The 25,149-nt window shown below is 63.3% G+C and overlaps 3 protein-coding genes across 3 annotated transcripts; all 3 read right to left on the bottom strand.

Moving 5' to 3' along the window:
• Positions 1–10,680: 10,680 nt before the first annotated feature.
• Positions 10,681–11,667, bottom strand: LOC126232358 (axoneme-associated protein mst101(1)-like). The gene has a single exon (XM_049942634.1). It carries the CDS (start codon positions 11,665–11,667, stop codon positions 10,681–10,683), a length of 987 nt encoding a protein of 328 aa, XP_049798591.1.
• A 299-nt stretch (positions 11,668–11,966) lies between these two features.
• On the bottom strand, positions 11,967–16,596 carry LOC126232357 (trichohyalin-like). The gene is made up of 3 exons (XM_049942633.1): positions 15,136–16,596; positions 13,480–15,027; positions 11,967–13,241 (listed from the first exon to the last, which is right to left on the bottom strand). Exons 1-3 carry the CDS (start codon positions 16,594–16,596, stop codon positions 11,967–11,969), a joined length of 4,284 nt encoding a protein of 1,427 aa, XP_049798590.1.
• Positions 16,597–16,951: 355 nt separating this feature from the next.
• LOC126232356 (axoneme-associated protein mst101(2)-like) lies at positions 16,952–24,566 on the bottom strand. The gene is made up of 6 exons (XM_049942632.1): positions 23,623–24,566; positions 23,047–23,514; positions 21,828–22,952; positions 18,384–21,669; positions 18,032–18,268; positions 16,952–17,932 (listed from the first exon to the last, which is right to left on the bottom strand). Exons 1-6 carry the CDS (start codon positions 24,564–24,566, stop codon positions 16,952–16,954), a joined length of 7,041 nt encoding a protein of 2,346 aa, XP_049798589.1.
• Between the last annotated feature and the right edge of the window lie 583 nt (positions 24,567–25,149).

Genomic DNA, 25,149 nt, shown 5'->3' with positions numbered 1-25,149 from the left:
CTGTTCCTGCGCAGCTGTTCCTGCGCAGCTGTTCCTGCGCAGCTGTTCCTGCGCAGCTGTTCCTGCGCAGCTGTTCCTGCGCAGCTGTTTCTGCGCAGCAGTTTCTGCGCAGCAGTTTCTGCGCAGCAGTTTCTGCGCAGCTGTTCCTGCGCAGCTGTTCCTGCGCAGCTGTTCCTGCGCAGCTGTTTCTGCGCAGCTGTTTCTGCGCAGCTGTTCCTGCGCAGCTGTTCCTGCGCAGCTGTTTCTGCGCAGCTGTTCCTGCGCAGCTGTTTCTGCGCAGCTGTTCCTGCGCAGCTGTTCCTGCGCAGCTGTTCCTGCGCAGCTGTTCCTGCGCAGCTGCTCCTGCGCAGCTGTACCTGCGCAGCTGTTCCTGCGCAGCTGTTCCTGCGCAGCTGTTCCTGCGCAGCTGTTTCTGCGCAGCTGTTCCTGCGCAGCTGTACCTGCGCAGCTGTTCCTGCGCAGCTGTTCCTGCGCAGCTGTTCCTGCGCAGCTGTTCCTGCGCAGCTGTTCCTGCGCAGCTGTTCCTGCGCAACTGTTCCTGCGCAGCTGTTCCTGCGCAGCTGTTCCTGCGCAGCTGTTCCTGCGCAGCTGTTTCTGCGCAGCTGTTCCTGCGCAGCTGTTCCTGCGCAGCCGTTCCTGCGCAGCCGTTTCTGCGCAGCCGTTTCTGCGCAGCCGCTTCTGCGCAGCCGCTTCTGCGCAGCCGCTTCTGCGCAGCCGCTTCTGCGCAGCCGCTTCTGCGCAGCCGCTTCTGCGCAGCCGCTTCTGCGCAGCCGCTTCTGCGCAGCCGCTTGTGCGCAGCCGCTTCTGCGCAGCCGCTTCTGCGCAGCCGCTTCTGCGCAGCCGCTTCTGCGCAGCCGTTTCTGCGCAGCCGTTTCTGCGCAGCCGTTTCTGCGCAGCCGCTTCTGCGCAGCCGCTTCTGCGCAGCCGCTTCTGCGCAGCCGCTTCTGCGCAGCCGCTTCTGCGCAGCCGCTTCTGCGCAGCCGCTTCTGCGCAGCCGCTTCTGCGCAGCCGCTTCTGCGCAGCCGCTTCTGCGCAGCCGCTTCTGCGCAGCCGCTTCTGCGCAGCCGCTTCTGCGCAGCTGTTCCTGCGCAGCCGCTTCTGCGCAGCTGTTTCTGATTTTCTGATGAGACTCCACTGCAACAGCATGGGTGACGAACTCCGTACGCGCGCGTGGTCTAGAGATCCTACCACGCGCGTACGGGATTCAACTTTACATGTTCAACTGCCCAAAAAACATTGAACATGGAGGTACGCTCCTGTAACCGGAGGCTATAGAGTGTTTCTGCGCCGCTGTTTCTGCGCCGCTGTTTCTGCGCAGCTGTTTCTGCGCAGCTGTTCCTGCGCAGCTGTTCCTGCGCAGCTGTTCCTGCGCAGCTGTTCCTGCGCAGCTGTTCCTGTGCAGCTGTTCCTGCGCAGCTGTTCCTGCGCAGCTGTTCCTGCGTAGCTGTTCCTGCGCAGCTGTTCCTGCGCAGCTGTTTCTGCGCAGCTGTTCCTGCGCAGCTGTTCCTGCGCAGCTGTTTCTGCGCAGCTGTTTCTGCGCAGCTGTTTCTGTGCAGCTGTTCCTGCGCAGCTGTTTCTGCGCAGCTGTTTCTGCGCAGCTGTTTCTGCGCAGCTGTTTCTGCGCAGCTGTTTCTGCGCAGCTGTATCTGCGCAGCTGTATCTGCGCAGCTGTTTCTGCGCAGCTGTTTCTGCGCAGCTGTATCTGCGCAGCTGTATCTGCGCAGCTGTTTCTGCGCAGCTGTTTCTGCGCAGCTGTTTCTGCGCAGCTGTTTCTGCGCACTGTTTCTGCGCAGCTGTTTCTGCGCAGCTGTTTCTGCGCAGCTGTTTCTGCGCAGCTGCTTCAGCGCAGCTGTTTCTGCGCAGCTGCTTCTGCGCAGCTGTTTCTGCGCAGCTGTTTCTGCGCAGCTGTTTCTGCGCAGCTGTTTCTGCGCAGCTGTTTCTGCGCAGCCGTTTCTGCGCAGCCGTTTCTGCGCAGCCGTTTCTGCGCAGCCGTTTCTGCGCAGCCGTTTCTGCGCAGCCGTTTCTGCGCAGCCGTTTCTGCGCAGCCGTTTCTGCGCAGCCGTTTCTGCGCAGCCGTTTCTGCGCAGCCGTTTCTGCGCAGCCGTTTCTGCGCAGCCGTTTCTGCGCATACGTTTCTGCGCAGCCGTTTCTGCGCAGCCGTTTCTCCGCAGCCGTTTCTGCGCAGCCGTTTCTGCGCAGCCGTATCTGCGCAGCTGTATCTGCGCAGCTGTATCTGCGCAGCTGTTTCTGCGCAGCTGTTTCTGCGCAGCTGCTTCTGCGCAGCTGCTTCTGCGCAGCTGCTTCTGCGCAGCTGCTTCTGCGCAGCTGATTCTGCGCAGCTGCTTCTGCGCAGCTGCTTCTGCGCAGCTGTTTCTGCGCAGTGGTTTCTGCGCAGCCGTTTCTGCGCAGCCGTTTCTGCGCAGCCGTTTCTGCGCAGCCGTTTCTGCGCAGCCGTTTCTGCGCAGCCGTTCCTGCGCAGCCGTTTCTGCGCAGCCGTTTCTGCGCAGCCGTTTCTGCGCAGCCGCTTCTGCGCAGCCGCTTCTGCGCAGCCGCTTCTGCGCAGCCGCTTCTGCGCAGCCGCTTCTGCGCAGCCGCTTCTGCGCAGCCGCTTCTGCGCAGCCGCTTCTGCGCAGCCGCTTCTGCGCAGCCGCTTCTGCGCAGCCGCTTCTGCGCAGCCGCTTCTGCGCAGCCGTTCCTGCGAAGCCGTTCCTGCGCAGCCGTTCCTGCGCAGCCGTTCCTGCGCAGCCGTTCCTGCGCAGCCGTTCCTGCGCAGCCGTTCCTGCGCAGCCGTTCCTGCGCAGACGTTCCTGCGCAGCCGTATCTGCGCAGACGTTTCTGCGCAGCCGTTTCTGCGCAGCCGTTTCTGCGCAGCCGTTTCTGCGCAGCCGTTTCTGCGCAGCCGCTTCTGCGCAGCCGCTTCTGCGCAGCCGCTTCTGCGCAGCCGCTTCTGCGCAGCCGCTTCTGCGCAGCCGCTTCTGCGCAGCCGCTTCTGCGCAGCCGCTTCTGCGCAGCCGCTTCTGCGCAGCCGCTTCTGCGCAGCCGTTTCTGCGCAGCCGTTTCTGCGCAGCCGTTTCTGCGCAGCCGTTACTGCGCAGCCGTTTCTGCGCAGCCGCTTCTGCGCAGCCGCTTCTGCGCAGCCGCTACTGCGCAGCCGCTACTGCGCAGCCGCTTCTGCGCAGCCGCTTCTGCGCAGCCGCTTCTGCGCAGCCGCTTCTGCGCAGCCGCTTCTGCGCAGCCGCTTCTGCGCAGCCGCTTCTGCGCAGCCGCTTCTGCGCAGCCGCTTCTGCGCAGCCGCTTCTGCGCAGCCGCTTCTGCGCAGCCGCTTCTGCGCAGCCGCTTCTGCGCAGCCGCTTATGCGCAGCTGTTCCTGCGCAGCCGTTCCTGCGCAGCCGTTTCTGCGAAGCCGTTTCTGCGCAGCCGCTTCTGCGCAGCTGTTTCTGATTTTCTGATGAGACTTCACTGCAACAGCATGGGTGACGAACTCCGTACGCGCGCGTGGTCTAGAGATCCTACCACGTGCGTACGGGATTTAACTTTACATGTTCAACTGCCCAAAAAACATTGAACATGGAGGTACGCTCCTGTAACCGGAGGCTATAGAGTGTTTCTGCGCCGCTGTTTCTGCGCCGCTGTTTCTGCGCCGCTGTTTCTGCGCAGCTGTTTCTGCAGCTGTTTCTGCGCAGCTGTTTCTGCGCAGCTGTTTCTGCGCAGCTGTTGCTGCGCAGCTGTTCCTGCGCAGCTGTTCCTGCGCAGCTGTTCCTGCGCAGCTGTTTCTGCGCAGCTGTTCCTGCGCAGCTGTTCCTGCGCAGCTGTTCCTGCGCAGCTGTTCCTGCGCAGCTGTTTCTGCGCAGCTGTTTCTGCGCACCTGTTTCTGCGCAGCTGTTCCTGCGCAGCTGTTCCTGCGCAGCTGTTTCTGCGCAGCTGTTTCTGCGCAGCTGTTCCTGCGCAGCTGTTTCTGTGCAGCTGTTTCTGCGCAGCTGTTTCTGCGCAGCTGTTTCTGCGCAGCTGTTTCTGCGCAGCTCTTTCTGCGCAGCTGTATCTGCGCAGCTGTTTCTGCGCAGCTGTATCTGCGCAGCTGTATCTGCGCAGCTGTATCTGCGCAGCTGTATCTGCGCAGCTGTTTCTGCGCAGCTGTTTCTGCGCAGCTGTTTCTGCGCCCTGTTTCTGCGCAGCTGTTTCTGCGCAGCTGTTTCTGCGCAGCTGTTTCTGCGCAGCTGCTTCTGCGCAGCTGCTTCTGCGCAGCTGTTTCTGCGCAGCTGTTTCTGCGCAGCTGTTTCTGCGCAGCTGTTTCTGCGCAGCTGTTTCTGCGCAGCCGTTTCTGCGCAGCCGTTTCTGCGCAGCCGTTTCTGCGCAGCCGTTTCTGCGCAGCCGTTTCTGCGCAGCCGTTTCTGCGCAGCCGTTTCTGCGCAGCCGTTTCTGCGCAGCCGTTTCTGCGCAGCCGTTTCTGCGCAGCCGTTTCTGCGCAGCCGTTTCTGCGCAGCCGTTTCTGCGCAGCCGTTTCTGCGCATACGTTTCTGCGCAGCCGTTTCTGCGCAGCCGTTTCTGCGCAGCCGTTTCTGCGCAGCCGTTTCTGCGCAGCCGTTTCTGCGCAGCCGCTTCTGCGCAGCCGCTTCTGCGCAGCCGCTTCTGCGCAGCCGCTTCTGCGCAGCCGTTTCCGCGCAGCCGCTTCCGCGCAGCCGCTTCCGCGCAGCCGCTTCTGCGCAGCCGCTTCTGCGCAGCCGCTTCTGCGCAGCCGCTTCTGCGCAGCCGCTTCTGCGCAGCCGCTTCTGCGCAGCCGCTTCTGCGCAGCTGTTTCTGCGCAGCTGTTTCTGCGCAGCTGCATCTGCGCAGCTGTTTCTGCGCAGCTGCTTCTGCGCAGCTGCTTCTGCGCAGCTGCTGCTGCGCAGCCGTTTCTGCGCAGCCGTTTCTGCGCAGCCGTTTCTGCGCAGCCGTTTCTGCGCAGCCGCTTCTGCGCAGCCGCTTCTGCGCAGCCGCTTCTGCGCAGCCGCTTCTGCGCAGCCGCTTCTGCGCAGCCGCTTCTGCGCAGCCGCTTCTGCGCAGCCGCTTCTGCGCAGCCGCTTCTGCGCAGCCGCTTCTGCGCCGCCGCTTCTGCGCAGCCGCTTCTGCGCAGCCGCTTCTGCGCAGCCGCTTCTGCGCAGCCGCTTCTGCGCAGCCGCTTGTGCGCAGCCGCTTCTGCGCAGCCGCTTCTGCGCAGCCGCTTCTGCGCAGCCGCTTCTGCGCAGCCGTTTCTGCGCAGCCGTATCTGCGCAGCCGTTTCTGCGCAGCCGTTTCTGCGCAGCCGTTTCTGCGCAGCCGTTTCTGCGCAGCCGTTTCTGCGCAGCCGTTTCTGCGCAGCCGCTTCTGCGCAGCCGCTTCTGCGCAGCCGCTTCTGCGCAGCCGCTTCTGCGCAGCCGCTTCTGCGCAGCCGCTTCTGCGCAGCCGCTTCTGCGCAGCCGCTTCTGCGCAGCCGTTTCTGCGCAGCCGTTTCTGCGCAGCCGCTTCTGCGCAGCCGCTTCTGCGCAGCCGCTTCTGCGCAGCCGCTTCTGCGCAGCCGCTTCTGCGCAGCCGCTTCTGCGCAGCCGCTTCTGCGCAGCTGTTCCTGCGCAGCCGCTTCTGCGCAGCTGTTTCTGATTTTCTGATGAGACTTCACTGCAACAGCATGGGTGACGAACTCCGTACGCGCGCGTGGTCTAGAGATCCTACCACGCGCGTACGGGATTCAACTTTACATGTTCAACTGCCCAAAAAACATTGAACATGGAGGTACGCTCCTGTAACCGGAGGCTATAGAGTGTTTCTGCGCCGCTGTTTCTGCGCCGCTGTTTCTGCGCAGCTGTTTCTGCGCAGCTGTTTCTGCGCAGCTGTTCCTGCGCAGCTGTTCCTGCGCAGCTGTTCCTGCGCAGCTGTTCCTGCGCAGCTGTTCCTGCGCAGCTGTTCCTGCGCAGCTGTTTCTGCGCAGCTGTTTCTGCGCAGCTGTTTCTGCGCAGCTGTTTCAGCGCAGCTGTATCTGCGCAGCTGTATCTGCGCAGCTGTTTCTGCGCAGCTGTTTCTGCGCAGCTGCTTCTGCGCAGCTGCTTCTGCGCAGCTGCTTCTGCGCAGCTGCTTCTGCGCAGCTGCTTCTGCGCAGCGGTTTCTGCGCAGCTGTTCCTGCGCAGCTGTTTCTGCGCAGCTGTTCCTGCGCAGCTGTTTCTGCGCAGCTGTTTCTGCGCAGCTTTTTCTGCGCAGCTGTTCCTGCGCAGCTGTTTCTGCGCAGCTGTTTCTGCGCAGCTGTTCCTGCGCAGCTGTTTCTGCGAAGCTGTTTCTGCGCAGCTGTTTCTGCGCAGCTGTTTCTGCGCAGCTGTTCCTGCGCAGCTGTTTCTGCGCAGCTGTTCCTGCGCAGCTGTTCCTGCGCAGCTGTTCCTGCGCAGCTGTTCCTGCGCAGCTGTTTCTGCGCAGCTGTTTCTGCGCAGCTGTTCCTGCGCAGCTGTTTCTGCGCAGCTGTTTCTGCGCAGCTGTTCCTGCGCAGCTGTTTCTGCGCAGCTGTTTCTGCGCAGCTGTTCCTGCGCAGCTGTTCCTGCGCAGCTGTTCCTGCGCAGCTGTTCCTGCGCAGCTGTTCCTGCGCTGCTGTTCCTGCGCAGCTGTTTCTGCGCAGCTGTTCCTGCGCAGCTGTTTCTGCGCAGCTGTTCCTGCGCAGCTGTTTCTGCGCAGCTGTTCCTGCGCAGCTGTTCCTGCGCAGCTGTTCCTGCGCAGCTGTACCTGCGCAGCTGTTCCTGCGCAGCTGTTCCTGCGCAGCTGTTCCTGCGCAGCTGTTCCTGCGCAGCTGTTCCTGCGCAGCTGTTCCTGCGCAGCTGTTCCTGCGCAGCTGTACCTGCGCAGCTGTTCCTGCGCAGCTGTTCCTGCGCAGCTGTTCCTGCGCAGCTGTTCCTGCGCAGCTGTTCCTGCGCAGCTGTTCCTGCGCAGCTGTTCCTGCGCAGCTGTTCCTGCGCAGCTGTTCCTGCGCAGCTGTTTCTGCGCAGCTGTTTCTGCGCAGCTGTTTCTGCGCAGCTGTATCTGCGCAGCTGTATCTGCGCAGCTGTTTCTGCGCAGCTGTTTCTGCGCAGCTGCTTCTGCGCAGCTGCTTCTGCGCAGCTGCTTCTGCGCAGCTGCTTCTGCGCAGCTGCTTCTGCGCAGCTGCTTCTGCGCAGCTGCTTCTGCGCAGCTGTTTCTGTGCAGCTGTTTCTGCGCAGCCGTTTCTGCGCAGCCTTTTCTGCGCAGCCGTTTCTGCGCAGCCGTTTCTGCGCAGCCGTTTCTGCGCAGCCGTTTCTGCGCAGCCGTTTCTGCGCAGCCGTTTCTGCGCAGCCGTTCCAGCGCAGCCGTTTCTGCGAAGCTGTTTCTGCGCAGCTGTTTCTGCGCAGCTGTTTCTGTGCAGCTGTTTCTGCGCAGCTGTTCCTGCGCAGCTGTTACTGCGCAGCTGTTCCTGCGCAGCTGTTCCTGCGCAGCTGTTCCTGCGCACCTGTTCCTGCGCACCTGTTTTTGCGCACCTGTTCCTGCGCAGCTGTTCCTGCGCAGCTGTTCCCGCGCAGCTGTTCCCGCGCAGCTGTTCCCGCGCACCTGTTCTCGCGCAGCTGTTCTCGCGCAGCCGTTTCCGCGCAGCCGTTTCCGCGCAGCCGTTTCCGCGCAGCCGCTTCCGCGCAGCCGCTTCTGCGCAGCCGTTTCTGCGCAGCCGTTTCTGCGCAGCCGTTTCTGCGCAGCCGTTTCTGCGCAGCCGTTTCTGCGCAGCCGTTTCTGCGCAGCCGTTTCTGCGCAGCCGTTCCTGCGCTGCTGTTTCTGCGCAGCTGTTTCGGCGAAGCTGTTTCTGCGCAGCTGTTTCTGCGCAGCTGTTTCTGCGCAGCTGTTTCTGCGCAGCTGTTTCTGCGCAGCTGTTCCTGCGCAGCTGTTCCTGCGCAGCTGTTTCTGCGCAGCTGTTCCTGCGCAGCTGTTCCTGCGCAGCTGTTCCTGCGCAGCTGTTCCTGCGCAGCTGTTCCTGCGCAGCTGTTCCTGCGCACCTGTTTTTGCGCACCTGTTTTTGCGCACCTGTTCCTGCGCAGCTGTTCCTGCGCAGCTGTTCCTGCGCAGCTGTTCCCGCGCACCTGTTCCCGCGCACCTGTTCTCGCGCAGCTGTTCTCGCGCAGCCGTTTCCGCGCAGCCGTTTCCGCGCAGCCGTTTCCGCGCAGCCGCTTCCGCGCAGCCGCTTCTGCGCAGCCGTCTCCGCGCAGCTGTTTCTGATTTTCTGATGAGACTTCACTGCAACAGCATGGGTGACGAACTCCGTACGCGCGCGTGGTCTAGAGATCCTACCACGCGCGTACGGGATTCAACTTTACATGTTCAACTGCCCAAAAAACATTGAACATGGAGGTACGCTCCTGTAACCAGAGGCTATAGAGTGTTTCTGCGCCGCTGTTTCTGCGCCGCTGTATCTGCGCAGCTGTTTCTGCGCAGCTGTTTCTGCGCAGCTGTTTCTGCGCAGCTGTTTCTGCGCAGCTGTTTCTGCGCAGCTGTTTCTGCGCAGCTGTTTCTGCGCAGCTGTCTCTGCGCAGCTGTTTCTGCGCAGCTGTCTCTGCGCAGCTGTTTCTGCGCAGCTGTTTCTGCGCAGCTGTTTCTGCGCAGCTGTTTCTGCGCAGCTGTTTCTGCGCAGCTGTTTCTGCGCAGCTGTTTCTGCGTAGCTGTTCCTGCGCAGCTGTTTCTGCGCAGCTGTTTCTGCGCAGCTGTTTCTGCGCAGCTGTTTCTGCGCAGCTGTTCCTGCGCAGCTGTTCCTGCGCAGCTGTTTCTGCGCAGCTGTTTCTGCGCAGCTGTTTCTATGCAGCTGTTCCTGCGCAGCTGTTCCTGCGCAGCTGTTTCTGCGCAGCTGTTTCTGCGCAGCTGTTCCTGCGCAGCTGTTTCTGCGCCGCTGTTTCTGCGCCGCTGTTTCTGCGCAGCTGTTTCTGCGCAGCTGTTTCTGCGCAGCTGTTTCTTCGCATCTGTTTCTGCGCAGCTGTTTCTGCGCAGCTGTTTCTGCGCAGCTGTTTCTGCGCAGCTGTTTCTGCGCAGCTGTTTCTGCGCAGCTGTTTCTGCGCTGCTGTTTCTGCGCAGCTGTTTCTGCGCAGCTGTCTCTGCGCAGCTGTCTCTGCGCAGCTGTTTCTGCGGAGCTGTTTCTGCGCAGCTGTTTCTGCGCAGCTGTTTCTGCGCAGCTGTTTCTGCGCAGCTGTTTCTGCGCAGCTGTTTCTGCGCAGCTGTTTCTGTGCAGCTGTTTCTGCGCAGCTTTTCCTGCGCACCTGTTCCTGCGCAGCTGTTCCTGCGCAGCTGTTCCTGCGCAGCTGTTCCTGCGCAGCTGTTCCTGCGCACCTGCTCCTGCGCACCTGTTCCTGCGCAGCTGTTCCTGCGCACCTGTTCCTCCGCACCTGTTCCTGCGCACCTGTTCCTGCGCACCTGTTCCTGCGCACCTGTTCCTGCGCAGCTGTTCCTGCGCAGCTGTTCCTGCGCAGCTGCTCCTGCGCAGCTGTTTCTGCGCAGCTGTTTCTGCGCAGCTGTTTCTGCGCAGCTGTTTCTGCGCAGCTGTTTCTGCGCAGCTGTTTCTGCGCAGCTGTTTCTGCGCAGCTGTTTCTGCGCAGCTGTTTCTGCGCAGCTGTTTCTGCGCAGCTGTTTCTGCGCAGCTGTTTCTGCGCAGCTGCTTCTGCGCAGCTGTTCCTGCGCAGCTGTTCCTGCGCAGCTGTTTCTGCGCAGCTGTTTCTGCGCAGCTGTTTCTGCGAAGCTGTTTCTGCGCAGCTGTTTCTGCGCAGCTGTTTCTGCGCAGCTGTTCCAGCGCAGCTGTTTCTGCGCAGTTGTTTCTGCGCAGTTGTTCCTGCGCAGCTGCTCCTGCGCAGCTGTACCTGCGCAGCTGTTCTTGCGCAGCTGTTCCTGCGCAGCTGTTCCTGCGCAGCTGTTTCTGCGCAGCTGTTTCTGCGCAGCTGTACCTGCGCAGCTGTTCCTGCGCAGCTGTTCCTGCGCAGCTGTTCCTGCGCAGCTGTTCCTGCGCAGCTGTTCCTGCGCAACTGTTCCTGCGCAGCTGTTCCTGCGCAGCTGTTCCTGCGCAGCTGTTCCTGCGCAGCTGTTTCTGCGCAGCTGTTCCTGCGCAGCTGTTCCTGCGCAGCTGTTCCTGCGCAGCTGTTTCTGCGCAGCCGTTTCTGCGCAGCCGCTTCTGCGCAGCCGCTTCTGCGCAGCCGCTTCTGCGCTGCCGCTTCTGCGCAGCCGCTTCTGCGCAGCCGCTTCTGCGCAGCCGCTTCTGCGCAGCCGCTTCTGCGCAGCCGCTTCTGCGCAGCCGCTTCTGCGCAGCCGCTTGTGCGCAGCCGCTTCTGCGCAGCCGCTTCTGCGCAGCCGCTTCTGCGCAGCCGCTTCTGCGCAGCCGTTTCTGCGCAGCCGTTTCTGCGCAGCCGTTTCTGCGCAGCCGTTTCTGCGCAGCCGTTTCTGCGCAGCCGTTTCTGCGCAGCCGCTTCTGCGCAGCCGCTTCTGCGCAGCCGCTTCTGCGCAGCCGCTTCTGCGCAGCCGCTTCTGCGCAGCCGCTTCTGCGCAGCCGCTTGTGCGCAGCCGCTTGTGCGCAGCCGCTTCTGCGCAGCCGCTTCTGCGCAGCCGCTTCTGCGCAGCTGTTCCTGCGCAGCCGCTTCTGCGCAGCTGTTTCTGATTTTCTGATGAGACTCCACTGCAACAGCATGGGTGACGAACTCCGTACGCGCGCGTGGTCTAGAGATCCTACCACGCGCGTACGGGATTCAACTTTACATGTTCAACTGCCCAAAAAACATTGAACATGGAGGTACGCTCCTGTAACCGGAGGCTATAGAGTGTTTCTGCGCCGCTGTTTCTGCGCCGCTGTTTCTGCGCAGCTGTTTCTGCGCAGCTGTTTCTGCGCAGCTGTTCCTGCGCAGCTGTTCCTGCGCAGCTGTTCCTGCGCAGCTGTTCCTGCGCAGCTGTTCCTGTGCAGCTGTTCCTGCGCAGCTGTTCCTGTGCAGCTGTTCCTGCGTAGCTGTTCCTGCGCAGCTGTTCCTGCGCAGCTGTTTCTGCGCAGCTGTTCCTGCGCAGCTGTTCCTGCGCAGCTGTTTCTGCGCAGCTGTTTCTGCGCAGCTGTTTCTGTGCAGCTGTTCCTGCGCAGCTGTTTCTGCGCAGCTGTTTCTGCGCAGCTGTTTCTGCGCAGCTGTTTCTGCGCAGCTGTTTCTGCGCAGCTGTATCTGCGCAGCTGTATCTGCGCAGCTGTTTCTGCGCAGCTGTTTCTGCGCAGCTGTATCTGCGCAGCTGTATCTGCGCAGCTGTATCTGCGCAGCTGTTTCTGCGCAGCTGTTTCTGCGCAGCTGTTTCTGCGCACTGTTTCTGCGCAGCTGTTTCTGCGCAGCTGTTTCTGCGCAGCTGTTTCTGCGCAGCTGCTTCTGCGCAGCTGTTTCTGCGCAGCTGCTTCTGCGCAGCTGCTTCTGCGCAGCTGTTTCTGCGCAGCTGTTTCTGCGCAGCTGTTTCTGCGCAGCCGTTTCTGCGCAGCCGTTTCTGCGCAGCCGTTTCTGCGCAGCCGTTTCTGCGCAGCCGTTTCTGCGCAGCCGTTTCTGCGCAGCCGTTTCTGCGCAGCCGTTTCTGCGCAGCCGTTTCTGCGCAGCCGTTTCTGCGCAGCCGTTTCTGCGCAGCCGTTTCTGCGCAGCCGTTTCTGCGCAGCCGTTTCTGCGCAGCCGTTTCTGCGCAGCCGTTTTTGCGCATACGTTTCTGCGCAGCCGTTTCTGCGCAGCCGTTTCTGCGCAGCCGTTACTGCGCAGCCGTTTCTGCGCAGCCGTTTCTGCGCAGCCGTTTCTGCGCAGCCGTTTCTGCGCAGCCGTTTCTGCGCAGCCGTTTCTGCGCAGCCGTATCTGCGCAGCCGTTTCTGCGCAGCCGCTTCTGCGCAGCCGCTTCTGCGCAGCCGCTTCTGCGCAGCCGCTTCTGCGCAGCCGCTTCTGCGCAGCCGCTTCTGCGCATTCGTTTCTGCGCAGCCGTTTCTGCGCAGCCGTTTCTGCGCAGCCGTATCAGCGCAGCCGTTTCTGCGCAGCCGTTTCTGCGCAGCCGTTTCTGCGCAGCCGTTTCTGCGCAGCCGTTTCTGCGCAGCCGTTTCTGCGCAGCTGTATCTGCGCAGCTGTATCTGCGCAGCTGTTTCTGCGCAGCTGTTTCTGCGCAGCTGCTTCTGCGCAGCTGCTTCTGCGCAGCTGCTTCTGCGCAGCTGATTCTGCGCAGCTGCTTCTGCGCAGCTGCTTCTGCGCAGCTGTTTCTGCGCAGTCGTTTCTGCGCAGCCGTTTCTGCGCAGCCGTTTCTGCGCAGCCGTTTCTGCGCAGCCGTTTCTGCGCAGCCGTTCCTGCGCAGCCGTTTCTGCGCAGCCGTTTCTGCGCAGCCGTTTCTGCGCAGCCGTTTCTGCGCAGCCGCTTCTGCGCAGCCGCTTCTGCGCAGCCGCTTCTGCGCAGCCGCTTCCGCGCAGCCGCTTCTGCGCAGCCGCTTCTGCGCAGCCGCTTCTGCGCAGCCGCTTCTGCGCAGCCGCTTCTGCGCAGCCGCTTCTGCGCAGCCGCTTCTGCGCAGCCGCTTCTGCGCAGCCGCTTCTGCGCAGCCGCTACTGCGCAGCCGCTTCTGCGCAGCCGCTTCTGCGCAGCCGCTTCTGCGCAGCCGCTGCTGCGCAGCCGTTCCTGCGAAGCCGTTCCTGCGCAGCCGTTCCTGCGCAGCCGTTCCTGCGCAGCCGTTCCTGCGCAGCCGTTCCTGCGCAGCCGTTCCTGCGCAGCCGTTCCTGCGCAGCCGTATCTGCGCAGCCGTTTCTGCGCAGCCGTTTCTGCGCAGCCGTTTCTGCGCAGCCGTTTCTGCGCAGCCGTTTCTGCGCAGCCGTTTCTGCGCAGCCGCTTCTGCGCAGCCGCTTCTGCGCAGCCGCTTCTGCGCAGCCGCTTCTGCGCAGCCGCTTCTGCGCAGCCGCTTCTGCGCAGCCGCTTCTGCGCAGCCGCTTCTGCGCAGCCGCTTCTGCGCAGCCGCTTCTGCGCAGCCGCTTCTGCGCAGCCGCTTCTGCGCAGCCGTTTCTGCGCAGCCGTTTCTGCGCAGCCGTTTCTGCGCAGCCGTTTCTGCGCAGCCGTTTCTGCGCAGCCGCTTCTGCGCAGCCGCTTCTGCGCAGCCGCTACTGCGCAGCCGCTACTGCGCAGCCGCTTCTGCGCAGCCGCTTCTGCGCAGCCGCTTCTGCGCAGCCGCTTCTGCGCAGCCGCTTCTGCGCAGCCGCTTCTGCGCAGCCGCTTCTGCGCAGCCGCTTCTGCGCAGCCGCTTCTGCGCAGCCGCTTCTGCGCAGCCGCTTATGCGCAGCCGCTTATGCGCAGCTGTTCCTGCGCAGCTGTTCCTGCGCAGCCGTTTCTGCGCAGCCGCTTCTGCGCAGCTGTTTCTGATTTTCTGATGAGACTTCACTGCAACAGCATGGGTGACGAACTCCGTACGCGCGCGTGGTCTAGAGATCCTACCACGTGCGTACGGGATTCAACTTTACATGTTCAACTGCCCAAAAAACATTGAACATGGAGGTACGCTCCTGTAACCGGAGGCTATAGAGTGTTTCTGCGCCGCTGTTTCTGCGCCGCTGTTTCTGCGCCGCTGTTTCTGCGCCGCTGTTTCTGCGCAGCTGTTTCTGCAGCTGTTTCTGCGCAGCTGTTTCTGCGCAGCTGTTTCTGCGCAGCTGTTGCTGCGCAGCTGTTCCTGCGCAGCTGTTCCTGCGCAGCTGTTCCTGCGCAGCTGTTTCTGCGCAGCTGTTCCTGCGCAGCTGTTCCTGCGCAGCTGTTCCTGCGCAGCTGTTCCTGCGCAGCTGTTTCTGCGCAGCTGTTTCTGCGCAGCTGTTTCTGCGCAGCTGTTCCTGCGCAGCTGTTTCTGCGCAGCTGTATCTGCGCAGCTGTTTCTGCGCAGCTGTATCTGCGCAGCTGTATCTGCGCAGCCGTATCTGCGCAGCCGTTTCTGCGCAGCCGTTTCTGCACAGCCGTTTCTGCGCAGCCGTTTCTGCGCAGCCGTTTCTGCGCAGCCGTTTCTGCGCAGCCGTTTCTGCGCAGCCGTTTCTGCGCATACGTTTCTGCGCAGCCGTTTCTGCGCAGCCGTTTCTGCGCAGCCGTTTCTGCGCAGCCGTTTCTGCGCAGCCGCTTCTGCGCAGCCGCTTCTGCGCAGCCGCTTCTGCGCAGCCGCTTCTGCGCAGCCGCTTCTGCGCAGCCGCTTCTGCGCAGCCGTTTCCGCGCAGCCGCTTCCGCGCAGCCGCTTCCGCGCAGCCGCTTCTGCGCAGCCGCTTCTGCGCAGCCGCTTCTGCGCAGCCGCTTCTGCGCAGCCGCTTCTGCGCAGCCGCTTCTGCGCAGCTGTTTCTGCGCAGCTGTTTCTGCGCAGCTGTTTCTGCGCAGCTGTTTCTGCGCAGCTGCATCTGCGCAGCTGTTTCTGCGCAGCTGCTTCTGCGCAGCTGCTTCTGCGCAGCTGCTGCTGCGCAGCCGTTTCTGCGCAGCCGTTTCTGCGCAGCCGTTTCTGCGCAGCCGCTTCTGCGCAGCCGCTTCTGCGCAGCCGCTTCTGCGCAGCCGCTTCTGCGCAGCCGCTTCTGCGCAGCCGCTTCTGCGCAGCCGCTTCTGCGCAGCCGCTTCTGCGCAGCCGCTTCTGCGCAGCCGCTTGTGCGCAGCCGCTTCTGCGCAGCCGCTTCTGCGCAGCCGCTTCTGCGCAGCCGCTTCTGCGCAGCCGTTTCTGCGCAGCCGTATCTGCGCAGCCGTTTCTGCGCAGCCGTTTCTGCGCAGCCGTTTCTGCGCAGCCGTTACTGCGCAGCCGTTTCTGCGCAGCCGTTTCTGCGCAGCCGCTTCTGCGCAGCCGCTTCTGCGCAGCCGCTTCTGCGCAGCCGCTTCTGCGCAGCCGCTTCTGCGCAGCCGCTTCTGCGCAGCCGCTTCTGCGCAGCCGCTTCTGCGCAGCCGTTTCTGCGCAGCCGTTTCTGCGCAGCCGCTTCTGCGCAGCCGCTTCTGCGCAGCCGCTTCTGCGCAGCCGCTTCTGCGCAGCCGCTTCTGCGCAGCCGCTTCTGCGCAGCCGCTTCTGCGCAGCTGTTCCTGCGCAGCCGCTTCTGCGCAGCTGTTTCTGATTTTCTGATGAGACTTCACTGCAACAGCATGGGTGACGAACTCCGTACGCGCGCGTGGTCTAGAGATCCTACCACGCGCGTACGGGATTCAACTTTACATGTTCAACTGCCCAAAAAACATTGAACATGGAGGTACGCTCCTGTAACCGGAGGCTATAGAGTGTTTCTGCGCCGCTGTTTCTGCGCCGCTGTTTCTGCGCAGCTGTTTCTGCGCAGCTGTTTCTGCGCAGCTGTTCCTGCGCAGCTGTTCCTGCGCAGCTGTTCCTGCGCAGCTGTTCCTGCGCAGCTGTTCCTGCGCAGCTGTTCCTGCGCAGCTGTTCCTGCGTAGCTGTTCCTGCGCAGCTGTTCCTGCGCAGCTGTTCCTGCGCAGCTGTTTCTGCGCAGCTGTTCCTGCGCAGCTGTTCCTGCGCAGCTGTTTCTGCGCAGCTGTTTCTGCGCAGCTGTTTCTGAGCAGCTGTTCCTGCGCAGCTGTTTCTGCGCAGCTGTTTCTGCGCAGCTGTTTCTGCGCAGCTGTTTCTGCGCAGCTGTTTCTGCGCAGCTGTTTCTGCGCAGCTGTATCTGCGCAGCTGTATCTGCGCAGCTGTTTCTGCGCAGCTGTTTCTGCGCAGCTGTATCTGCGCAGCTGTATCTGCGCAGCTGTATCTGCGCAGCTGTTTCTGCGCAGCTGTTTCTGCGCAGCTGTTTCTGCGCACTGTTTCTGCGCAGCTGTTTCTGCGCAGCTGTTTCTGCGCAGCTGTTTCTGCGCAGCCGTTTCTGCGCAGCCGTTTCTGCGCAGCCGTTTCTGCGCAGCCGTTTCTGCGCAGCCGTTTCTGCGCAGCCGTTTCTGCGCAGCCGTTTCTGCGCAGCCGTTTCTGCGCAGCGGTTTCTGCGCAGCCGTTTCTGCGCAGCCGTTTCTGCGCAGCCGTTTCTGCGCAGCCGTTTCTGCGCAGCCGTTTCTGCGCATACGTTTCTGCGCAGCCGTTTCTGCGCAGCCGTTTCTGCGCAGCCGTTTCTGCGCAGCCGTTTCTGCGCAGCCGTTTCTGCGCAGCCGTTTCTGCGCAGCCGTATCTGCGCAGCCGTTTCTGCGCAGCCGCTTCTGCGCAGCCGCTTCTGCGCAGCCGCTTCTGCGCAGCCGCTTCTGCGCAGCCGCTTCTGCGCAGCCGTTTCTGCGCAGCCGTTTCTGCGCAGCCGTTTCTGCGCAGCCGTATCAGCGCAGCCGTTTCTGCGCAGCCGTTTCTGCGCAGCCGTTTCTGCGCAGCTGTATCTGCGCAGCTGTATCTGCGCAGCTGCTTCTGCGCAGCTGTTTCTGCGCAGCTGCTTCTGCGCAGCTGCTTCTGCGCAGCTGCTTCTGCGCAGCTGATTCTGCGCAGCTGATTCTGCGCAGCTGCTTCTGCGCAGCCGCTTCTGCGCAGCCGTTTCTGCGCAGCCGTTTCTGCGCAGCCGTTTCTGCGCAGCCGTTTCTGCGCAGCCGTTTCTGCGCAGCCGTTTCTGCGCAGCCGTTTCTGCGCAGCCGTTTCTGCGCAGCCGTTTCTGCGCAGCCGTTTCTGCGCAGCCGTTTCTGCGCAGCCGTTTTTGCGCATACGTTTCTGCGCAGCCGTTTCTGCGCAGCCGTTTCTGCGCAGCCGTTACTGCGCAGCCGTTTCTGCGCAGCCGTTTCTGCGCAGCCGTTTCTGCGCAGCCGTTTCTGCGCAGCCGTTTCTGCGCAGCCGTTTCTGCGCAGCCGTATCTGCGCAGCCGTTTCTGCGCAGCCGCTTCTGCGCAGCCGCTTCTGCGCAGCCGCTTCTGCGCAGCCGCTTCTGCGCAGCCGCTTCTGCGCAGCCGCTTCTGCGCATTCGTTTCTGCGCAGCCGTTTCTGCGCAGCCGTTTCTGCGCAGCCGTTTCTGCGCAGCCGTTTCTGCGCAGCCGTTTCTGCGCAGCCGTTTCTGCGCAGCCGTATCAGCGCAGCCGTTTCTGCGCAGCCGTTTCTGCGCAGCCGTTTCTGCGCAGCCGTTTCTGCGCAGCCGTTTCTGCGCAGCCGTATCTGCGCAGCTGTATCTGCGCAGCTGTATCTGCGCAGCTGTTTCTGCGCAGCTGTTTCTGCGCAGCTGCTTCTGCGCAGCTGCTTCTGCGCAGCTGCTTCTGCGCAGCTGCTTCTGCGCAGCTGATTCTGCGCAGCTGCTTCTGCGCAGCTGTTTCTGCGCAGTCGTTTCTGCGCAGCCGTTTCTGCGCAGCCGTTTCTGCGCAGCCGTTTCTGCGCAGCCGTTTCTGCGCAGCCGTTTCTGCGCAGCCGTTCCTGCGCAGCCGTTTCTGCGCAGCCGTTTCTGCGCAGCCGTTTCTGCGCAGCCGCTTCTGCGCAGCCGCTTCTGCGCAGCCGCTTCTGCGCAGCCGCTTCTGCGCAGCCGCTTCTGCGCAGCCGCTTCTGCGCAGCCGCTTCTGCGCAGCCGCTTCTGCGCAGCCGCTTCTGCGCAGCCGCTTCTGCGCAGCCGCTACTAAGCAGCCGCTTCTGCGCAGCCGCTTCTGCGCAGCCGCTTCTGCGCAGCCGCTGCTGCGCAGCCGTTCCTGCGAAGCCGTTCCTGCGCAGCCGTTCCTGCGCAGCCGTTCCTGCGCAGCCGTTCCTGCGCAGCCGTTCCTGCGCAGCCGTTCCTGCGCAGCCGTTCCTGCGCAGCCGTTCCTGCGCAGCCGTATCTGCGCAGCCGTTTCTGCGCAGCCGTTTCTGCGCAGCCGTTTCTGCGCAGCCGGTTCTGCGCAGCCGCTTCTGCGCAGCCGCTTCTGCGCAGCCGCTTCTGCGCAGCCGCTTCTGCGCAGCCGCTTCTGCGCAGCCGCTTCTGCGCAGCCGCTTCTGCGCAGCCGCTTCTGCGCAGCCGCTTCTGCGCAGCCGCTTCTGCGCAGCCGCTTCTGCGCAGCCGCTTCTGCGCAGCCGTTTCTGCGCAGCGGTTTCTGCGCAGCCGTTTCTGCGCAGCCGTTTCTGCGCAGCCGTTTCTGCGCAGCCGCTTCTGCGCAGCCGCTTCTGCGCAGCCGCTACTGCGCAGCCGCTACTGCGCAGCCGCTACTGCGCAGCCGCTTCTGCGCAGCCGCTTCTGCGCAGCCGCTTCTGCGCAGCCGCTTCTGCGCAGCCGCTTCTGCGCAGCCGCTTCTGCGCAGCCGCTTCTGCGCAGCCGCTTCTGCGCAGCCGCTTCTGCGCAGCCGCTTCTGCGCAGCCGCTTCTGCGCAGCCGCTTATGCGCAGCCGCTTATGCGCAGCTGTTCCTGCGCAGCTGTTCCTGCGCAGCCGTTTCTGCGCAGCCGCTTCTGCGCAGCTGTTTCTGATTTTCTGATGAGACTTCACTGCAACAGCATGGGTGACGAACTCCGTACGCGCGCGTGGTCTAGAGATCCTACCACGTGCGTACGGGATTCAGCTTTACATGTTCAACTGCCCAAAAAACATTGAACATGGAGGTACGCTCCTGTAACCGGAGGCTATAGAGTGTTTCTGCGCCGCTGTATCTGCGCCGCTGTTTCTGCGCCGCTGTTTCTGCGCAGCTGTTTCTGCAGCTGTTTCTGCGCAGCTGTTTCTGCGCAGCTGTTTCTGCGCAGCTGTTGCTGCGCAGCTGTTCCTGCGCAGCTGTTCTTGCGCAGCTGTTTCTGCGCAGCTGTTCCTGCGCAGCTGTTCCTGCGCAGCTGTTCCTGCGCAGCTGTTCCTGCGCAGCTGTTTCTGCGCAGCTGTTTCTGCGCAGCTGTTTCTGCGCAGCTGTTCCTGCGCAGCTGTTCCTGCGCAGCTGTTTCTGCGCAGCTGTTTCTGCGCAGCTGTTCCTGCGCAGCTGTTTCTGCGCAGCTGTTTCTGCGCAGCTGTTTCTGCGCAGCTGTTTCTGCGCAGCTGTTTCTGCGCAGCTGTATCTGCGCAGCTGTTTCTGCGCAGCTGTATCTGCGCAGCTGTATCTGCGCAGCTGTATCTGCGCAGCTGTATCTGCGCAGCTGTTTCTGCGCAGCTGTTTCTGCGCAGCTGTTTCTGCGCCCTGTTTCTGCGCAGCTGTTTCTGCGCAGCTGTTTCTGCGCAGCTGCTTCTGCGCAGCTGCTTCTGCGCAGCTGTTTCTGCGCAGCTGTTTCTGCGCAGCTGTTTCTGCGCAGCTGTTTCTGCGCAGCTGTTTCTGCGCAGCTGTTTCTGCGCAGCCGTTTCTGCGCAGCCGTTTCTGCGCAGCCGTTTCTGCGCAGCCGTTTCTGCGCAGCCGTTTCTGCGCAGCCGTTTCTGCGCAGCCGTTTCTGCGCAGCCGTTTCTGCGCAGCCGTTTCTGCGCAGCCGTTTCTGCGCAGCCGTTTCTGCGCAGCCGTTTCTGCGCAGCCGTTTCTGCGCAGCCGTTTCTGCGCAGCCGTTTCTGCGCAGCCGTTTCTGCGCAGCCGTTTCTGCGCATACGTTTCTGCGCAGCCGTTTCTGGGCAGCCGTTTCTGCGCAGCCGTTTCTGCGCAGCCGTTTCTGCGCAGCCGCTTCTGCGCAGCCGCTTCTGCGCAGCCGCTTCTGCGCAGCCGCTTCTGCGCAGCCGCTTCTGCGCAGCCGTTTCCGCGCAGCCGCTTCCGCGCAGCCGCTTCCGCGCAGCCGCTTCCGCGCAGCCGCTTCTGCGCAGCCGCTTCTGCGCAGCCGCTTCTGCGCAGCCGCTTCTGCGCAGCCGTTTCTGCGCAGCTGTTTCTGCGCAGCTGTTTCTGCGCAGCTGCATCTGCGCAGCTGTTTCTGCGCAGCTGCTTCTGCGCAGCTGCTGCTGCGCAGCCGTTCCTGCGCAGCCGTTTCTGCGCAGCCGTTTCTGCGCAGCCGCTTCTGCGCAGCCGCTTCTGCGCAGCCGCTTCTGCGCAGCCGCTTCTGCGCAGCCGCTTCTGCGCAGCCGCTTCTGCGCAGCCGCTTCTGCGCAGCCGCTTCTGCGCAGCCGCTTCTGCGCAGCCGCTTCTGCGCAGTCGCTTCTGCGCAGCCGCTTCTGCGCAGCCGCTTCTGCGCAGCTGCTTGTGCGCAGCCGCTTCTGCGCAGCCGCTTCTGCGCAGCCGCTTCTGCGCAGCCGCTTCTGCGCAGCCGTTTCTGCGCAGCCGTATCTGCGCAGCCGTTTCTGCGCAGCCGTTTCTGCGCAGCCGTTTCTGCGCAGCCGTTACTGCGCAGCCGTTTCTGCGCAGCCGTTTCTGCGCAGCCGCTTCTGCGCAGCCGCTTCTGCGCAGCCGCTTCTGCGCAGCCGCTTCTGCGCAGCCGCTTCTGCGCAGCCGCTTCTGCGCAGCCGCTTCTGCGCAGCCGCTTCTGCGCAGCCGCTTCTGCGCAGCCGTTTCTGCGCAGCCGTTTCTGCGCAGCCGCTTCTGCGCAGCCGCTTCTGCGCAGCCGTTTCTGCGCAGCCGTTTCTGCGCAGCCGTTTCTGCGCAGCCGTTTCTGCGCAGCCGTTTCTGCGCAGCCGTTTCTGCGCATACGTTTCTGCGCAGCCGTTTCTGCGCAGCCGTTTCTGCGCAGCCGTTACTGCGCAGCCGTTTCTGCGCAGCCGTTTCTGCGCAGCCGTTTCTGCGCAGCCGTTTCTGCGCAGCCGTATCTGCGCAGCCGTTTCTGCGCAGCCGCTTCTGCGCAGCCGCTTCTGCGCAGCCGCTTCTGCGCAGCCGCTTCTGCGCAGCCGTTTCTGCGCAGCCGTTTCTGCGCAGCCGTTTCTGCGCAGCCGTATCTGCGCAGCCGTTTCTGCGCAGCCGTTTCTGCGCAGCCGTTTCTGCGCAGCCGTTTCTGCGCAGCCGTTTCTGCGCAGCTGCTTCTGCGCAGCTGCTTCTGCGCAGCTGCTTCTGCGCAGCTGCTTCTGCGCAGCTGATTCTGCGCAGCTGATTCTGCGCAGCTGCTTCTGCGCAGCCGCTTCTGCGCAGCCGTTTCTGCGCAGTCGTTTCTGCGCAGCCGTTTCTGCGCAGCCGTTTCTGCGCAGCCGTTTCTGCGCAGCCGTTTCTGCGCAGCCGTTTCTGCGCAGCCGTTTCTGCGCAGCCGTTTCTGCGCAGCCGTTCCTGCGCAGCCGTTTCTGCGCAGCCGCTTCTGCGCAGCCGCTTCTGCGCAGCCGCTTCTGCGCAGCCGCTTCTGCGCAGCCGCTTCTGCGCAGCCGCTTCTGCGCAGCCGCTTCTGCGCAGCCGCTTCTGCGCAGCCGCTTCTGCGCAGCCGCTTCTGCGCAGCCGCTTCTGCGCAGCCGCTTCTGCGCAGCCGCTTCTGCGCAGCCGCTTCTGCGCAGCCGCTTCTGCGCAGCCGCTTCTGCGCAGCCGCTTCTGCGCAGCCGCTTCTGCGCAGCCGCTTCTGCGCAGCCGCTTCTGCGCAGCCGCTTCTGCGCAGCCGCTTCTGCGCAGCCGCTTCTGCGCAGCCGTTCCTGCGAAGCCGTTCCTGCGCAGCCGTTCCTGCGCAGCCGTTCCTGCGCAGCCGTTCCTGCGCAGCCGTTCCTGCGCAGCCGTTCCTGCGCAGCCGTTCCTGCGCAGCCGTTCCTGCGCAGCCGTTTCTGCGCAGCCGTTTCTGCGCAGCCGTATCTGCGCATCCGTTTCTGCGCAGCCGTTTCTGCGCAGCCGCTTCTGCGCAGCCGCTTCTGCGCAGCCGCTTCTGCGCAGCCGCTTCTGCGCAGCCGCTTCTGCGCAGCCGCTTCTGCGCAGCCGCTTCTGCGCAGCCGCTTCTGCGCAGCCGCTTCTGCGCAGCCGCTTATGCGCAGCTGTTCCTGCGCAGCCGTTTCTGCGAAGCCGTTTCTGCGCAGCCGCTTCTGCGCAGCCGCTTCTGCGCAGCTGTTTCTGATTTTCTGATGAGATTTCACTGCAACAGCATGGGTGACGAACTCCGTACGCGCGCGTGGTCTAGAGATCCTACCACGTGCGTACGGGATTCAACTTTACATGTTCAACTGCCCAAAAAACATTGAACATGGAGGTACGCTCCTGTAACCGGAGGCTATAGAGTGTTTCTGCGCCGCTGTTTCTGCGCCGCTGTTTCTGCGCCGCTGTTTCTGCGCAGCTGTTTCTGCGCAGCTGTTTCTGCGCAGCTGTTTCTGCGCAGCTGTTTCTGCGCAGCTGTTGCTGCGCAGCTGTTCCTGCGCAGCTGTTCCTGCGCAGCTGTTTCTGCGCAGCTGTTCCTGCGCAGCTGTTCCTGCGCAGCTGTTCCTGCGCAGCTGTTCCTGCGCAGCTGTTTCTGCGCAGCTGTTTCTGCGCAGCTGTTTCTGCGCAGCTGTTTCTGCGCAGCTGTTCCTGCGCAGCTGTTCCTGCGCAGCTGTTTCTGCGCAGCTGTTTCTGCGCAGCTGTTCCTGCGCAGCTGTTTCTGCGCAGCTGTTTCTGCGCAGCTGTTTCTGCGCAGCTGTTTCTGCGCAGCTGTTTCTGCGCAGCTGTATCTGCGCAGCTGTTTCTGCGCAGCTGTATCTGCGCAGCTGTATCTGCGCAGCTGTATCTGCGCAGCTGTATCTGCGCAGCTGTTTCTGCGCAGCTGTTTCTGCGCACTGTTTCTGCGCAGCTGTTTCTGCGCAGCTGTTTCTGCGCAGCTGCTTCTGCGCAGCTGCTTCTGCGCAGCTGCTTCTGCGCAGCTGTTTCTGCGCAGCTGTTTCTGCGCAGCTGTTTCTGCGCAGCTGTTTCTGCGCAGCCGTTTCTGCGCAGCCGTTTCTGCGCAGCCGTTTCTGCGCTGCCGTTTCTGCGCAGCCGTTTCTGCGCAGCCGTTTCTGCGCAGCCGTTTCTGCGCAGCCGTTTCTGCGCAGCCGTTTCTGCGCAGCCGTTTCTGCGCAGCCGTTTCTGCGCATACGTTTCTGCGCAGCCGTTTCTGCGCAGCCGTTTCTGCGCAGCCGTTTCTGCGCAGCCGTTTCCGCGCAGCCGTTTCCGCGCAGCCGCTTCCGCGCAGCCGCTTCCGCGCAGCCGCTTCCGCGCAGCCGCTTCCGCGCAGCCGCTTCCGCGCAGCCGCTTCCGCGCAGCCGCTTCCGCGCAGCCGCTTCCGCGCAGCCGCTTCCGCGCAGCCGCTTCTGCGCAGCTGTTTCTAATTTTCTGATGAGACTTCACTGCAACAGCATGGGTGACGAACTCCGTACGCGCGCGTGGTCTAGAGATCCTACCACGCGCGTACGGGATTCAACTTTACATGTTCAACTGCCCAAAAAACATTGAACATGGAGGTACGCTCCTGTAACCGGAGGCTATAGAGTGTTTCTGCGCCGCTGTTTCTGCGCCGCTGTTTCTGCGCCGCTGTTTCTGCGCAGCTGTTTCTGCGCAGCTGTTTCTGCGCACCTGTTCCTGCGCACCTGTTCCTGCGCAGCTGTTCCTGCGCAGCTGTTCCTGCGCACCTGTTCCTGTGCAGCTGTTCCTGCGCAGCTGTTCCTGCGCAGCTGTTCCCGCGCACCTGTTCCCGCGCACCTGTTCCCGCGCACCTGTTCCCGCGCACCTGTTCCCGCGCAGCCGTTCCCTCGCAGCCGTTTCCGCGCAGCCGTTTCCGCGCAGCCGTTTCCGCGCAGCCGCTTCCGCGCAGCCGCTTCCGCGCAGCCGCTTCCGCGCAGCCGCTTCTGCGCAGCCGCTTCTGCGCAGCCGCTTCTGCGCAGCCGTCTCCGCGCAGCTGTTTCTGATTTTCTGATGAGACTTCACTGCAACAGCATGGGTGACGAACTCCGTACGCGCCCGTGGTCTAGAGATCCTACCACGCGCGTACGGGATTCAACTTTACATGTTCAACTGCCCAAAAAACATTGAACATGGAGGTACGCTCCTGTAACCGGAGGCTATAGAGTGTTTCTGCGCCGCTGTTTCTGCGCCGCTGTTTCTGCGCCGCTGTTTCTGCGCAGCTGTTTCTGCGCAGCTGTTTCTGCGCAGCTGTTTCTGCGCAGCTGTTTCTGCGCAGCTGTTTCTGCGCAGCTGTTTCTGCGCAGCTGTTTCTGCGCATCTGCTTATGCGCAGCTGTTTCTGCACAGCTGTTTCCGCGCAGCTGTTTCCGCGCAGCTGTTTCCGCGCAGCTGTTTCCGCGCAGCTGTTTCCGCGCAGCTGTTTCCGCGCAGCTGTTTCCGCGCAGCTGTTTCTGCGCAGCTGTTTCTGCGCAGCTGTTTCTGCGCAGCTGTTTCTGCGCAGCTGTTTCTGCGCAGCTGTTCCTGCGCAGCCGTTTCTGCGCAGCCGTTTCTGCGCGGCCGTTTCTGCGCAGCCGCTTCTGCGCAGCCGCTTCCGCGCAGCCGCTTCCGCGCAGCCGCTTCCGCGCAGCCGCTTCTGCGCAGCCGCTTCTGCGCAGCCGTTTCTGCGCAGCCGTATCTGCGCAGCCGTTTCTGCGCAGCCGTTTCTGCGCAGCCGTTTCTGCGCAGCCGTTACTGCGCAGCCGTTTCTGCGCAGCCGTTTCTGCGCAGTTGCTTCTGCGCAGCCGCTTCTGCGCAGCCGCTTCTGCGCAGCCGCTTCTGCGCAGCCGCTTCTGCGCAGCCGCTTCTGCGCAGCCGCTTCTGCGCAGCCGCTTCTGCGCAGCCGCTTCTGCGCAGCCGTTTCTGCGCAGCCGTTTCTGCGCAGCCGCTTCTGCGCAGCCGTTTCTGCGCAGCCGTTTCTGCGCAGCCGTTTCTGCGCAGCCGTTTCTGCGCAGCCGTTTCTGCGCAGCCGTTTCTGCGCAGCCGTTTCTGCGCAGCCGTTTCTGCGCATACGTTTCTGCGCAGCCGTTTCTGCGCAGCCGTTTCTGCGCAGCCGTTACTGCGCAGCCGTTTCTGCGCAGCCGTTTCTGCGCAGCCGTTTCTGCGCAGCCGTTTCTGCGCAGCCGTTTCTGCGCAGCCGTTTCTGCGCAGCCGTATCTGCGCAGCCGTTTCTGCGCAGCCGCTTCTGCGCAGCCGCTTCTGCGCAGCCGCTTCTGCGCAGCCGCTTCTGCGCAGCCGCTTCTGCGCAGCCGTTTCTGCGCAGCCGTTTCTGCGCAGCCGTATCAGCGCAGCCGTTTCTGCGCAGCCGTTTCTGCGCAGCCGTTTCTGCGCAGCCGTATCTGCGCAGCCGTATCTGCGCAGCCGTTTCTGCGCAGCCGTTTCTGCGCAGCCGTTTCTGCGCAGCTGCTTCTGCGCAGCTGCTTCTGCGCAGCTGCTTCTGCGCAGCTGATTCTGCGCAGCTGATTCTGCGCAGCCGCTTCTGCGCAGCCGCTTCTGCGCAGCCGTTTCTGCGCAGTCGTTTCTGCGCAGCCGTTTCTGCGCAGCCGTTTCTGCGCAGCCGTTTCTGCGCAGCCGTTTCTGCGCAGCCGTTTCTG

The sequence above is a fragment of the Schistocerca nitens genome, unplaced genomic scaffold, assembly GCF_023898315.1.
Source record: "Schistocerca nitens isolate TAMUIC-IGC-003100 unplaced genomic scaffold, iqSchNite1.1 HiC_scaffold_468, whole genome shotgun sequence".
NCBI classification, from domain to species: domain Eukaryota; kingdom Metazoa; phylum Arthropoda; class Insecta; order Orthoptera; family Acrididae; genus Schistocerca; species Schistocerca nitens.
Note: the sequence above shows the minus strand (reverse complement) of the source record. Positions and strands in the feature narration are given on the sequence as shown.

Excerpts from the sequence above, each read along its gene's own strand:
- LOC126232356 (XM_049942632.1), bottom strand. The coding sequence starts at position 24,566 with ATGCGCAGAAACGGCTGCGCAGAAACGGCTGCGCAGAAACGGCTGCGC. Across the intron at positions 21,670-21,827 it reads TTTTTTGGGCAGTTGAACAT|AAACGGCTGCGCAGGAACAG; the intron begins GTAAAGTTGAAT and ends ACGGCTTCGCAG. Across the intron at positions 17,933-18,031 it reads TGCGCAGTAGCGGCTGCGCA|AAACCGCTGCGCAGAAACGG; the intron begins GTAGCGGCTGCG and ends ACGGCTGCGCAG.
- LOC126232358 (XM_049942634.1), bottom strand. The coding sequence starts at position 11,667 with ATGCGCAAAAACGGCTGCGCAGAAACGGCTGCGCAGAAACGGCTGCGC.
- LOC126232357 (XM_049942633.1), bottom strand. The coding sequence starts at position 16,596 with ATGCGCAAAAACGGCTGCGCAGAAACGGCTGCGCAGAAACGGCTGCGC. Across the intron at positions 15,028-15,135 it reads TTTTTTGGGCAGTTGAACAT|CTGCGCAGAAGCGGCTGCGC; the intron begins GTAAAGTTGAAT and ends AATCAGAAACAG. Across the intron at positions 13,242-13,479 it reads TAGCCTCCGGTTACAGGAGC|AAGCGGCTGCGCAGAAGCGG; the intron begins GTACCTCCATGT and ends GCGGCTGCGCAG.